Source organism: Equus quagga, chromosome 16 (assembly GCF_021613505.1).
Source record: "Equus quagga isolate Etosha38 chromosome 16, UCLA_HA_Equagga_1.0, whole genome shotgun sequence".
Taxonomy (NCBI): Eukaryota; Metazoa; Chordata; class Mammalia; order Perissodactyla; family Equidae; genus Equus; species Equus quagga.
The window spans coordinates 3,127,358-3,142,427 of NC_060282.1; the positions used below are offsets into that span (position 1 = coordinate 3,127,358).

The window sequence follows — 15,070 nt, forward strand, 5'->3', positions numbered from 1 at the left end:
GTGTGATTTACGTATTACAAACATCATCCTTTATCAGACATGTGATTTGCAAATATTCCCTCCAAGACCAAAGCTTATCCTTTCATGTTTTATAGCTGTCTTTCAAAAAACAGAAGTTCTTAATTTTGATGAAATTCAACTTATCATTTTTTTTTCTTTTATGGATAATGCTTTTGATGTCACATCTAAGAAATCTTTGTCTAACCCAGCTCAGGAAGACTTTCCCCTGTATTTTCTTCTAGAAGTTTTAAATTTTTAGGTTTTACTTTAGTCTATGACCTATTTTGAGTTTATTTTTCACAGTGTGGGGTATAACGGGGTATTTTTTGCTTGTGTATCCAATTATTATTGTAGCACCGTCAGTTTAATAGACTCTCTTTTCTTAATTGAGCTGCTTTTGCACTTTCATCAAAAATCAATTGGCCTCATGTGTGTGGGTCTTTTTCTGGACCCTATTTTGCTCCATTTGTTTATATTTCTCTGCTTCAATCAACACCACACCGTCCTGGTCCCTGTGGCTTTATAATAAGACTTGAAACCAGTGGTGTCAGCTTCCAATTCTGCCCTTCCTCAAAATTGTTTGAGTTTCTTAGTCCCTGTATTTTTCCATATAAATACGAGAAACAACTTGTGATTCCTACAAAGAAATCCTCCTGGGATTGCGACTGGATTTGCATTGAATATTTAGAGAACTTTAGAGAGATCCTAATGATATCAGGAGTCTCCTGGTCCATGAACATGGTATACGACTCTACTCATTGCAGTCTCCTGGATCCCTTTCCTCAATCTTTTGACTTTACAGTACGCAGGTCTTGCAATTATTTGTTAGATTTCTGCCCAAATGCCTCACGACCTTTAGTGCTGTTGTAGAGGGCGCCTTTTTATTTCAGTTCCCCATGGTTTGTTGCTAGTATGTAGGAACATGACTGATTTGCGTATGCTGACTCTGTATTTGCCAAGCTGCATAACTGGCTCTTGAGTTCTGGTAGTTTTGGGGAACCGTGGAGGGTTTTGAGTGACACGACCTGACACATTTCTTACACGGTGGAGCAAACGAACGGATAAAACATTAAGAGATGAACCACGTTCTCATGCGGCACGCGGTGCACCTGTTTAACGTGTTGCCCGGCTGCTGTTTGTTGGGCTCACCGTTGCTTCCCTGGGGCCTAGGAAGAGCCAGCCTCTCCCACGGCAGGTCTTTGGAAGCAGGAACCAAGAGGAAACAAGCACCTGAGGTCATGAAGCGGGGGGAGCAGAAACCCACTCCTGCCATGAGGGATCCACGGGAGGGTGCTGTGGGACAGCCAGGCTTGTGTGGCACCCCCAAAATGAAGGATGCCCACTTTCTGGGCCCCTTATGGCGATGAGCACTGTCTGGGGGAGTCCTGTTCCCACACTAGCAGAAGAGGAGGAGGGAAAGACGGGGTGGGGAGGAAGGAGAGGAGGAGAGGGCACAGTCAGCCTCAAGGGACCCCCATCTTCCCTTGCTCCTGCCGCACACTTCTCCTCAGGTCTCTCACGCAGGCACTAACGCCCTGAAGCACCAGGAGGTGGGGCCGGGGGCGTATCACGGGCAGGTGAGGGGCGGCACGCCCGGCCTCAGGCTCCTCCTCCTGCAGCTCCCCGGCCGCCCTGAAAGGCCCCACCAGTGATGGCTCGGTAGCCACAGCCGTCTCACTTGTGGTCCTGGAAAGACTGGCTCCTCAAGTCAGTGGGAGAGCTGGAGCCGGGGTTGCTTGCCCTGCCCTCCATGTTCCGCAGCCGTGTCGGTCCCGCCGACCCTTGATGGGAAGCCAGGCCCTGCCGGGCCCACAGGTGATGCCACCTGCTCAACAGTGTCCCTGAGGCCTTAAGACCCCTCCTCCCCCGGCTCAGCCAGTCCATGGAAGGAAGGAGCGGACGCATGGGAGGGCGCGGCCAGGCCCACCCAGACCGCTGCAGCTCTTGGCAATGACTGCCCTTGCATTGGTGAACAGACACGGGGCGTCCGGATGCGGACACCCAGGATCCCTTTGCCATTTCAGAATCCCCTCCCACGTCTTCGAATCCCATACGAGGGCACCTCAGGACTCTGCCCACAGGGACAGACAGGTGCACCCCGCCACCATCGTGCTCCGCAAGTCGCAGAGCAGCCAGGCCGCGCTGGTGCCCAAGGAGCACAAGATGTTCATGGAGGAAGCCTACAACGCAGGTGACCACCAGCCCTGGGACGCGGGCGGGCCGGGGTGTGGGGTGGTCAGGCTCCAGGGGAACCCGCCGTGTCCCTCCGCCCGGAGAAGTCCTGGGGATGAGAGCCGGGGGGAGTCTGGAACCTCGGAGATGTCAAGGGGAGAGGACACAGTGAAGCTTCCTCCAGAGACTTGCACCCCCTCCGCGGCCCCTTCACACCTCCCAGAGGCACCATCCAAAGCCCAAAAAATGCCCTCTCTCACACCCCACCTGCCACTCTCCTCCCACACCCTGTCACACCTGATACCCTCAGCTCAGGCCTGGCCCTCTCACTGATCTGCTTTTCTCCTCATTCAAAGGATCACTTGCCCTCATCCTTCTAGGCAAAGTCAAATTGCCACCTCCTCTGAGAAGTCAGGCCTGACTGCGCCTCCATCTTGGTCAGGATTTATTGCCCCTACCCTCTCTGTGTACCTAGGGCCTTTTATGTAACTACCCCGCAGAACCAAAGTGCACAGATACTGGGTAGGGCTCCTCTGGGCTGGAGGCTCCTTCAGAACAGAGCTGGGCCCTGACTCCTCTTTGAGCCCCCACACACAGCTCTGTGACCACACAGAGCAAACATCACTGAATGTCGGATGACTGGAGAGAGGGTCAGGAATGAAAGAGTGAATAGATGGAAGGATAGAGGGATAGATGACTGATTTATGAATAGATGTGCGGATGGATGGATGGGTGGATTTTAAAATGGATGATAGCGGGTAGATGGATGGATAGATGAATTTATGAATGGATAGGTAGATAGATGGGTGGATGGATGGATGAATTTATTAATGGATGGGTAGATAGATGGGTGGATGGACAGATGAATTTATGAGTGGATGGGGTATAGATGGATAGATAGATGGATGGATGGATAGGTGGATGGGTGGGTAGATGGATAAACTTATTAACGGATGCATTGGTGGATGAGTATAAAGATGGACAGACAAGTGGATGGATAGATGGATTGATAGACAAACAGACATGGATGAACGTGTGGGTGGCTAGACAGATGGATTTATGAGTAGGTGGATAATAGATGAATGGGTAAATGGGTGGATGAAAAGATGGTTGAATCAATGAAAGGATGAAAATATGCATGGGTAAATAAGGTTGTGCAGATCTGCATGCATTCCTGCTTCTTATCCTATCTTGAACCCCAGGAGGACTGTTGAGACATCAGGAGGCCCAGGATTTTCCAGTGTGTTCAAGTCTCCAGGCTTCATTTTCCGATCACTCCTTCCCATTCCCAGCCCTCCCATTCCCTGCCCACCCAGCACTGCCGGCTCAGTGTGACCTTCCCGAAGGCCATTCACCCTCACACCCTCTTGCCATCTGCTTTAGCCATCTGCTTCAAGATGCTCCGGGACCTGAACAGTGCAGACTCCCTCCGCATGAAGTACATCATCAAGAAGATCAAGAACATGGCTCAGGGGGCCCCCAACCTGGTGCTGGAAACCATCCATGACTACTTTGTAGACAACATGGAGGTGGGAGCTGCTGGGGCCATTTGGGGCAGGCATGGGGAGCAGAGGGGAGAGCTAGATCCCAAGGAGGGCTCAAATCTTGGCTACTCCATATAGTAGCTTCATGATTTGGGGCAAATCAATCTCCTCATATGTCCAATGGGCAGAGGGGGAAGGGAGGAAAGTAATGGGAGATGTATTGACCACCCTCAGAACAGTCTCATGATATAGATATTACGATCCCAATAGATGAGGAAACTGAGGCTTAGGTAAGGGGAGCGATTTGCCTAAAGTCACAGAGTCTTCAAGTGGTAGAGATGGATGGGTGTTTGGATGGGTGGTTGAGTGGATGGATGGGTGGATGAGTGGATGAGTGGATGGATTGGTGGATGGGTAGATGGATGGATAGATGGGTGGATGGATGGGTGGATGGGTGGATGGGTGGATGGATGGGTGGATGGGTGGATGGATGGATGGGTGAATGGGTGGATGGATGGATGGGTGGATGGGTGGATGGATGGATGGGTGGACGGATGGATGGGTGGACGGATGGATGGATGGATGGGTGGGTGAATAGTTGTGTGGATGATTGGGGGGAGGATCTGTCTGAGTTTTAATGAATGAATGAATAAATGAATGAAAGAATGAACTGACTTTAGAGACGGAATGCTTTTAAAATCTCACAGTAATTCCCTGAGGATAAGGACAACTTTCTATTCATCTGTATCTGCAGAAACTAGTTCAGGGTCTGCACAGAGTATATATTCCATAAATGGTTATTGGACGAATGGCCAAATTCATCCACTTGTGATCTTTTCCTTCTGGCCTCCTCACCCTCCCCCAACCTGTGCTCCCCCTGGCGGCTCGCCGCATGGTCAGACACAACTTGTCTCTGAGCCTCCATCTACTCTGTCACCCGCAGATCTCCACCCGGCACAAGTTCCGGCTGTTCCATGTCCTGGAGGCTGTCATTGGAGCCATTGACTCCCTGGAAGAGACCTGGGAGAAAACCTTCATAGAGCTGGCCCTGGAGAACATGACCAAGTCCACGGTGGGCCTCCCCTCCCCAGCACATAGACCGCTGCCCCGGGGGTCCAAGTAAGGCTGGTGGTGCCCAGCCTTGTGGGGGACCAAGTGACTTCTGTCCAGTTTCTCCCCATCGGCTCCTTCAGAGGGACAGCCTCACACCCCCATTTATAGTGAGGAAGGGAGGTTCAGCAAGCTCGCTGCTCATCTCAGGCCACAGGGCCCATAAGTGCAAGAGCCGAGTGTCCACTGTGGCACTGAGTGCACTTTCCCCAGAAGTCCCTGCCCAGAGGTGGGCTAGTCAATAAACACGTGACCCATGACGGTCAGAGAGCAGTGACCAGTCACCAAGGCCACCACCACAGGTCCAGGCCCTGGCTCTCCCCGAAGCGGGAAGCGGCTTAATTTAACCCTTCCATCTGGTGTTTGTGAGTCCCATGTCCAGAGGGAGGGACCGAGGCCCAGAGAGTTGAGGAGACTTGCCCGCAGTCCCAACCCGGCTGTGAACAGCAGGTGTGACCGGCTCCCACGTCCCCACAGAGGCGTTTGTGAATCCGTCCTAGTGGGACTAGATTTGTTTTCTCTCTAAAATTCTTTTCTTAATTTTTAACTCATCTTTGTGAGACACATCAGGCATATTGTAAAAGTGCAAGGCATCTATGTAGAGTCCACAGACTAATGATAATAAAGAGCAGCTGGGGGGAGCGGGCGGTGCCCCAGCCTGGCGAGCGCCGCAGGACAACAAAGCTGGCCCATGTCCGGGGGTGCGCCCTGGCGTCAGCCTCTCTTGGTGGGGGGGGCGGGGGGTGCTGCTCTGCACTTTGTGCTTCCAAGCGCACGGCCGCCCACCTCCAGCTCTCCAGCACAAGTCAGGCAGGCCAATCTTGAGACCATGCATTTCTGGAAATACCTCTCGTCTGTTTCACCATGGACTCTGCGTGAAGGTCATTGTCCCATGGTCTTCTTCCCCTAGTGCGACTGGAGAGGCTTCAAAACCTTCCTGACCACTGGTCCTTTATCCATGACCTGCCCCTCCGCCGGCGGCTCCTAGAGCCTTCTCTCGCGCCGTGTGCTCTGCCATCCTGTGACGTGCTGTCTCGCTCCGGGTCTGTTTTCAGCCACCAGGCTTTGTGGTCTCGGGTCCTTGCGGTCTGGCCTCCCGGGTCCTCTGCTTCTGGAAGATTGCTTACACGAATTCACTGATGATGTTGTCCCAGTGTGTCTCTGTTCTGGGCTTCAGGAATGCCTAACACTCCAACACAGAACTTCCGATAATTCCTGAAGTTCTTTCCTTGCCTCTGCTTTCCCTCTCTCGCTTCTTTGTTCTGCTCTCTGAAGATTCCTTCTTATCTTTCAGGCCTTCTGTTGAGTTTCCCATTTATGCTCTTGCATCTTTAACTTTCAAGAGATCTTGATTTTGTTCTCAGAACGTTCCTTTTTTTGTACCGTTCTGTTTATAGCATCCGTGGATGCAGTGTCTGTTCTTATCTCTCAGAGGATATTAAAGAGAGTTTGGCTCGAAGTTTTCATCTCTGTTTGGCCTCCCTTGCCTCCAAGTAGCTTTTTTGTGGGTGTCGCCGGGTGTGTAGTTGTGGGTGTCAGTCGCTCGCACGTCTGGGGGCTCCTCCAGCGTGGCTGTCTGCCTGTGGCTGGGAGCTGACAGGGCGCTCCGAACACACAGGTGAGGGGGTAAGATTTGGGGTCCACTGTAGAGTAATGAGGTGAGCCCACTGCGCCCCTCCAGGCCCCCCGTGTCGGCACCTCTGTATCTTTCCTCCTGGGATGTCCAGAAATCCCAGAGAAGACCCCGATCCAGTGCCTGGCCTGGAGGCTGCGGCCGAAGGCAGCGCGGTGGGCAGCCCGGCCCGTGAAGGGACTCTCCCCTGTGCTTACAGGCCTGGCCTCCCAGCTCAGTGACCCCTGCTGGCTCTCTCTGGAGACCAAGCTTCCAGACTTTGCTGGACCCTCCGGGTGTGCAGAGAGGGCAGGGCGTGTAGGCATCTGACCCATTCTTGAACCACTTTACCTGCATCCCCACCGCGGCAATTCCAGGGTGCAGCAGACGCCGCCTCCTGGGTCTCCATCAGACAATAAGAAGATTGTCTGGCGTAGGCGAGCCTGGTTCTCAGCTTGCCCCGCTGCTGGCTTAGCACTCGGCCTGGGTACCTCTCCTCCATCTGCTTTCCAGCTTCCCGAATGTGGTTGCTGTCATCCTTTTAGAAAATCTCCTAAATGTAGTTCAGTTGAGGTCTTTTTTTGGAAGAGTAAAATCAGATTCAATCCATCTGAACGAGAAGCCCTCGTAAATGATAAATGGCAGAATGATTTCATACGATGATTCAGACAGCATCCCAGGGCACACAGGGAGGGGCCTTTCAGATGCCACCAAATGCAGGGCCCACCCCCGGCCCCAGCCAGCGATGGTCTTGTGACACCTCCTCACTCCAGCCACCTGACGGCTCCCGCTAAGAAGCGGGGAAGAGAGAAACTCAAGATTGGAGCGAGAGCAAAGGAAACACCACACACTCGTTGAGAAAGTACCAGGTGTGGCAACACAGCACCGGGCTCCAGGTCAGGGGCGGTCCCTTCCTTCCTGACGGCCCCTCCACCAGACTGTGGAGGCCCAGCCAGGGGACCAGCCCGCTGGGCCTCTGACCCCGGCAGCTGACACTCTGCCTCCTCAGGCCGGGGAACTCCAGACAGCAGCATAGACTCGGGTTCTGAATCCGTGGTGATGAAGAACCAAAGGATGTGGCATTGTCCTGAGCTGCCAGGAACCCGGGAACACAGGTGGCACGGACTAGAGCCTTCAGGACACAGTTCCTGAGCGTAGGCCTGGGGGCGAGCTTTAGAAACGGACTAGGATGTGGATACACAGGGCAAGTGGGAACTGCGTTCCAGGCGGAGGGCACAGCCTGAGCAAAGGCTCCGAAGCAGGAAGAATGATGGGGGGTTTCTGGAACTGTAAGAGGATCAGGAATCTTGGGAGTCGCTCAGTCCTAAGCCCTGGGGTTAAGCCTGAGCTCCACCTGCCAGGTGTGTGTGTTGGGCCCCTGGGCCTCCATTTTCTGTCCCACAGATGGGTTGACAATGGCTGCCCTGCCCACCAGACCACACCAGGTGTGAAAAACCACAGCTCCATCCAAGCGCCCGCTCTTGCTTCCACTTCCCCACCCCAGGATCTGGAAGAGGTGTACCAGGATGCGGCCAGCAACGTGCTGGTGGCCATCTGTAGGCACTCATGGCGGGCGGTGGCCCAGCACCTGGAGACCGAGGTCTTGACGGGCGTCTTCCCCCACCGCAGCCTCCTCTACGTGATGGGCATCCTGACCTCTAACAGTATGTCCCACCCTTGGGGTCTAAGGGCCCCCTACTGCTGGGTGGGTGACAGGACTACAACTCCAACCCAGTTCTCTGGATCCCAAGCCTGGCTCACTGTCCTCAGAGTTCACTTCCTCCATGGAGCCAGAATGGACAGAGGCAGGACAATGTCACCCTGACTCAGTCCAGTGTCCAAGGGGTTGGGGAGATGGGGCCCAAGATCTGGCTCTGGCTGTGGACACCAGACCTGGCTTCCAGTGACCCCCCCTCTCTCCAGCAGAACAGATCTTCAACAATGGAGAGAAGGCGTGCTGGGAAGAGCAGCTGGCCCAGGTAGGGAGGGAGCCCAGACACTGGGGCCTTCTGCAGGGATGATGTGGGAACAACAGGGAGCGGGAGGCAACCCAGTGTGGATGGGCACCTGCTCAGCCCTGAGAGGGGGAAGAGGGATAGGAGGGAGGGAGTACAGGGAAGGAGGGGGAAGGAGGGAGTGGAAAGGATGGAGGGGGAAGGAGGGAGGGGGAAGGAGGGAGGAGGGGAGAGGAGTGAGGGGAGAGGAGAGAGGTGGAGAAGTGGGAATGAGGGGGGAGGAGGGAGGGAGAAGGGGGGGAAGGAGGGAGGGGGAAGGGGAGAGGGGAGGAGTTAGAGAGGAGGAGGGAGACCCCCACTTTACAGATGAGCAAATGGGCTTGAGGAGGAAAAGGGACTTGACCTCAGTGGTGGGGCTGGTCCCTGGGGAGCTGGGACTTGAATCTTGGCCTCTAAATGCCTGACACAGAGCCAGTGTCCAACACATACAAGGGCCAGAGAGGATGCAGAGGCCAGATCTGAGAACAGGGGAGGAAGGAAGCAGGTGGGAGTGGACAGAAGCCACCACAGCCAAGGAGTGGTGTCATGCAGGTCCATCTCTGACCACACACCCAAGTGAGGGGCATGTGTGGCTGGAAGAAGGGACAAGGGACCTGGCAGACCTGGGTTAAAGTGCAGATTCAACCAATCACAGCTGTGTGGCCTGGATGACCTATTTTCCTCTCCATATCTTAGTTTCTCATCTGTTAAATGGGGATAAAAGTACCTGGATCATGGGGCCAGCCCCGTGGCCAAGTGGTTAAGGTCAGGCACTCTGCTTCAGCAGCCCAGGGTTTCGCTGGTTCGGATCCTGGGCATGGACATGGCACCACTCATCAGGCCACGTTGAGGCAGCATACCACATGCCACAACTAGAAGGACCCACAACTAAAATATGCAACTATGTACTGGGGGGATTTGGGAAGAAAAAACAGGGGGGAAAACAAAGAAGATTGGCAACAGTTATTAGTTCAGGTGCCAATCTTTAAAAAAAAAAAAAAAGTACCTGGATTGTATGTTTGTTGTGAAGATTATAGGAAATAATCCATATAAAGTGCCTGGCACTGTGCCTGGTACACAGGAGGCCCTCATTAAATGCTAGTTATCATGATCATGTAGTAGCAGCAACAGCAGGATAGGAGGGATTAATGGCATCTAGTAGAAATAAAACCAGCAGCAGCAACAACACAAGTAATTAATAGAAAAATGAGACAGAAAATCATTCAGGATATAGAAGACTTGAACAGCATAATTAACCAAATTGATCTAATTGACATTCCTTTCAAATGAAAATAGAACATTCACCAAGATAGATCATTTGCTGTGCCATATATCAAGTTTCAATAAATTTAAAAGGACTGAAGTCAAACAGAGTACATTCTCTGACCACACCACAAATTAAAAATCAATAGGAAAAATATATCTGGACGCACTAACATCAATGGATAGATCATCCAGACAGAGAGTCAACAGGGAAACCTTGGCCCTAAATGAAACACTAGACCAGATGGAATGGTTCTTTGAAAATATAAACAAAATTGACAAACCCTTAGTCAGACTCACTATGAAAAAAAGAGAGAAGACTCAAATAAGTAAAATCAGAAATAAAAGAGGAGAAATTACAACAAATACCACAAAAATACAAAGGATTATAAGTGAATACTATAAAAAGCTGTACCCCAGCACACTGGATAACCTAGAAGAAATGGACAAATTCTTAGAATCATATAAACTCCCAAAACTGAGTCAAGAAGGAATGGAGACTCTGAATAAACTAATCACAAGAGATTAAATCAGTAACCAAAAACCTCCCCAAAACAAAAGTCCAGGGCCAGTTAGCTTCTCTAGTGAATTCTACCAAACATTCAATGACCTGACATCTATCCTTCTCAAACTCTTCCAAAAAACTGAAGAGGATAGGAGCCTTCCTAACTCATTTTATGAGGCCAACCTTACCCTGATCCCAAAATCACACAAGGACAACGCAAAAAAAGGAAAATTACAGGCCAATATCCCTGACGAACATAGATGCAAAAATCCTCAACAAAATATTAGTAAATCGATACAACAATACATCACAAAGATCATACACCACGATCAAGTGGAATTTATTCCAGGGACACAGGGATGGTTCAACATCCACAAATCAATCAACGTGACACACCACATTAACAAATGAGGAATAAAAATCACACGATCATCTCAATAGACACAGCGAAAGCATTTGACAAGATCCAGCACCCATTTGTGATAAAAACTCTCAATAAAATGGGTAGAGAAGGACAGTACTTCAAAATAATAAAGGCCACATATGACAAACCCACAGCCAACATCATACTCAATGGGGAAAGACTGAAAGCTATTCCTCTAAGAACAGGAACAAGACAAGGATGCCCGCTGTCTCCACTCCTACTCAACGTAGCATTGGAAGTCCTGGCCAGAGCAATTAGGCAATAAAAAGAAATAAAAATTATCCAAATTAGAAAGGAAAAGGAAAACTGTCCCTATTTGTGTGTGACATGATTCTATATAGAAAACCCTAAAGAACCCACCAAAAAGCTGTTAGAAATAGTTAACAGATACAATAGTAAAGTTGAAGGGTACAAAATGAACACACAAAAATCACAGAAAGAGAAATCAAGAATACAAGCTCATTTATAGCTGCAACAAAAAGAATAAAATACCTAGGAATAAATTTAACCTTGGTGAAAGACCTGTAGACTGAAAACTATATGACATTGTTGAAAGAAATGAAAGAAGACACAAAGAAATGGAAAGAGGAGCTGGCCCCGTGGCTGAATGGTGAAAGTTCCATGCATTCTGCTTCGGCAGCTCGGATTAATGGGTTCGGATCCCAGGTGCAGACCTACACCACTCGTCAAGCCATGCTGTGGCAGTGATCTACATACAAAATGGAGGAAGATTGGCACAGAGGTTGGCTCAGGGCTAATCTTCCTCAAGCGAAAAAAGAGGAAGATTGGCAATGGATGTTAGTTCAGGGCAAATCTTCCTCAGCAAAAAAAAGAAAGAAAGAAAGAATTGGAAAGATACTCCATGCTCATGGATTGTAAGAATTGACATAGTTAAAATGTCCATATTACCTAAAGCAATCTACAGATTCAGTGCAATCCCTACCAGAATCCCAACAACATTTTTCATGGAAATAGAACAAAGAATCCTAAAATGTATGTGGAACAACAAAAGACGTTAAATAGTCAAAGCAATCCTGAGAATAAAGAACAAAGCTGGAGGCATCACAATCCCTGATTTCAAAATATACTACAAGGATATAGTAATCAAAACAGCATGGTACTGGCAGAGAAACAGACACACAGATTAATGGAACAGAATTGAGAGCCCAGAAATAAACCTACACATCTACAGACAGCTAATTTTTCAAAAAAGGAGGTGAGAATGTAGAATGGAGAAAGGAAACTCTCTTCAATAAACGGTGTTGGGAAAACTGGACAGCCACGTGCAAAAGAATTAAAGTAGACCAATATCTTACACCACACACAAAAATGAACTCAAAACGGATTAAAAACTTGAATGTAAGACCTGAAACCATAAAACTCTCAGAAGAAAACATAAGCAGTAGGCTCTTTGACATCTGTCTTAGCATTATCTTTCTGAGTATCGTGTATCCTCAGGCAAGGGAAACAAAAGAAAAAATAAACAACTGTGACTACAACAAACTAAAAATCTTCTGCACAGCAAAGGAAACCATCAACAAAACAAAAAGACAACCGAACAAATAGGAGAAAATATTTGCAAATCACATATCTGATAAGGGGTTAATGTCCAAAATATATAAAGAACTCACACAACACAACAACAACAAAAAACAACCCAGTCAAAAAATAGGCAGAGGATATGAACAGACATTTTTCCAAAGAAGGTACACAGATGGCCAATAGACACATGAAAAGATGTTCAACATCACTAATCATTAGGGAAATACAAACCAAAACAATAGTGAGGTATCAACTCATGCCCATCAGAATGGCTATCATTAAAAAGACAAGAAATAACAAGTATTGGAGAGGATGTGGAGAAAAAGGAGCCCTCGTACACTGCTGGTGGGAATGTAAATTGGTGCAGCCACTATGGAAAACAGTATGGAGATTCCTCAAATAATTAAAAATAGAACTATCATATGATCCAGCTGTTCCACTTCTGAGTATTCATGCAAAGAACACAAACACACTAATTTGGAAAGATCTGTGCAGCCCTATGTTCATTGCAGCATTAATCACAACAGCCAAGATGTGGAAACAACCCAAGTGCCCATCAATGGGTGATGAATGGATACAGAAGATGCGGTATATATATGGATACACAATGGAATACCACTTAGCCAGAAAAAAAGACGAAATCTTGCCATTTGCATCAACATGAATGGAGCTTGAGGGTATTATGTAAGCAAAATAAGTCAGACAGAGAAAGACACTTACCATAAGACTTCATTCATATGTGGAAGATAAACAAACACATAGGTGCAGAGCAGATTGGTGATTATTAGAGGGCACAAGGGACATGTGTGTATGGTGACAGATGGCAACTAGACTTTTGGTGGTAAATACAATGCAACCTATACAGAAGTCAGAATATAATGATGTACACCTGAAATTTATATAATATTATAAACCAATGTGACCTCAATAAAATGTATATACATGGAAAAATTCCAAATATTTGGAAATTACACAGCACACTTCTAAATACCCATGGGTCAAAGAAGACATCAAAAGGAGAACTAGAAAATATTTTGAACTGAATAAAAATGAAAACACAACATGAAAATTTGTGGGGTTCCATGAAAAGCAGTGCTTAGAAGGAAATTTATAATTTTTAATGCCTATATTAGAAAAGAAGAAAGATGTAAAGTCTATTTTATAAACTTCCATTTTAAGAAGTTTTCCAAAAAGAAGAGCAAATTAAACCCAAAGTAAGTAGAAGGAAGGAAATAATAAGTGCTGCAGTCAGGGGATGTGGCTCAGTGGTAGAGCGTATGCTTTGCACGTATAAGGCCCTGGGTTCAATCCCCAGCATCTCCATGGGTTTTTTCCCTTTTTCTCTCTAATCACAATTACACAGTGGGAAGGCAAAGCAGCAAAAGGGTCCCAGATGCCCCTGCTTGGAATCATAAAAGGGACTGACCCAGTGGTGTAGTGGTTAAATTCGTGCACTCCCCTTCAGCAGCCTGGGGTTCACGAGTTTGGATCCCCGGCACAGACCTAGCACCACCCATCAAGCGACACTGTGGCGGCATCCCACATACAAAGTAGAGGAAGACTGGCACAGATGTTAGCTCAACAACAATCTTCCTCAAGCAAAAAGGGAAAGATTGGCAACAGATGTTAGCTCAGGGGCAATCTTCCTCAGAAAAAAAAAAAAACACTATAGTAGAAATCAACAAAACTTTTTAAAGGAACAAACAAACAGTAGAGAGTGAATAAAACCAAAGATAAGTTATTCAAAAAGATTGATAAAATGACAAGCTTCTTGATAGACTGATCAACAAAATAAAAAGCACAAAACAGCAATATCAGAAAAGAACAAGGAACATCACTGCACATCTTTTAGGCATGAAATGGCAATAATGAAATATGATTCCAATAAATTAGGCAACTTAGGTTGAATAGACAAAGTCTCTGTAAAACACAATTTACCAAACTGACACAAGAAGAAATGGAAAATCTGAGTAGTATCTTCTTGTATCAAAGAAATTGAAATCCTAATTGTAAACCTTCACAAAGAAAACTCCAGACTCAGATACGTGACATTAGTTGATTCTGTCACACTGGTAAGGAAAAACTAATATCAATTCTACACGAATTCTTTCAGAAAATAGAGGAAAGAACACTTCCCAAATCATTTATGAGGCCAGCACAACTCTGATAACAAAGCCAAAGATATCACAAGAAAACTGCAGACTAGTATCTTTAACAAAATATCAGCGAACTGAATCCAGCGATATACAAAAAGGATAATACACCAGGAGCAAGGGGGTTTTATCCCAGGGACGTGAGGTCAATTCAACATATGAAAAGCAATAAATGTAACTCAACTCGTTAACAGAATGAAGTGTTAAAATTACGATCATCTCAATGAAGAAAAAGCGTTTGACAAAATGCAGCGTCTACTCATGATTCTGAGGTGTGTTTTCCAGCACCAGCCACCAGGTCTCCAGTTCTCAGCAGACACTGAGTGGACGTCCTACAGTCTAATCGTTCTGACACTGTCTCCTTGGAGAGGACATCAGACCCCACAGGGTACGGGCGCCGTCCCGCGAGACCTCGTCCCCGATTCAGATGCCAATTGCAAGTCCAGGTTGTCCCGTGTGCTTCTGACCCACCAGCCATACACAGGGAGGTTCCCACGACCCCCTCCTTGGGTTCAACTAATTTGCTACAGCGGCTCACCGAACTCAGGAAAACAGTTTACCTACTAGATTACCAGTTTATTAGAAAAGGGTGTAAGTCAGGAACAGCATGATGGAAGACATGCCCAGGGCAAGGCGTGGGGAGGGGGCACGGGGCTGCCATGCCCTCACCAGGTGCGCCCCTCTCCCAGCACCTCCACATCATCACCACCCTGAAAGCTCTCCAAACCCCATCCTCTGGGGTTTTGGCAGAGGCTGATTACCTCGGCACGACGGATGAAATCACCGACCGTCGGTGATTCAACTCAGGTTG

General features: G+C 48.1%; 1 protein-coding gene and 1 non-coding gene across 2 annotated transcripts in view; both read left to right on the forward strand.

Moving 5' to 3' along the window:
* Positions 1 to 15,070, forward strand: part of LOC124228160 (maestro heat-like repeat family member 5) — a 63,436-nt gene that overhangs the window by 4,128 nt on the left and 44,238 nt on the right. The window contains exons 2-6 of the mRNA XM_046642495.1: positions 2,025 to 2,191; positions 3,556 to 3,701; positions 4,600 to 4,728; positions 7,883 to 8,042; positions 8,305 to 8,357. Of these exons, the coding sequence (XP_046498451.1) occupies positions 2,025 to 2,191; positions 3,556 to 3,701; positions 4,600 to 4,728; positions 7,883 to 8,042; positions 8,305 to 8,357 (655 nt within the window). The remainder of the gene's footprint in view (positions 1 to 2,024; positions 2,192 to 3,555; positions 3,702 to 4,599; positions 4,729 to 7,882; positions 8,043 to 8,304; positions 8,358 to 15,070) is intronic.
* TRNAA-UGC (transfer RNA alanine (anticodon UGC)) lies at positions 13,358 to 13,429 on the forward strand. The gene has a single exon. It is a non-coding gene; the product is annotated as a tRNA-Ala (tRNA).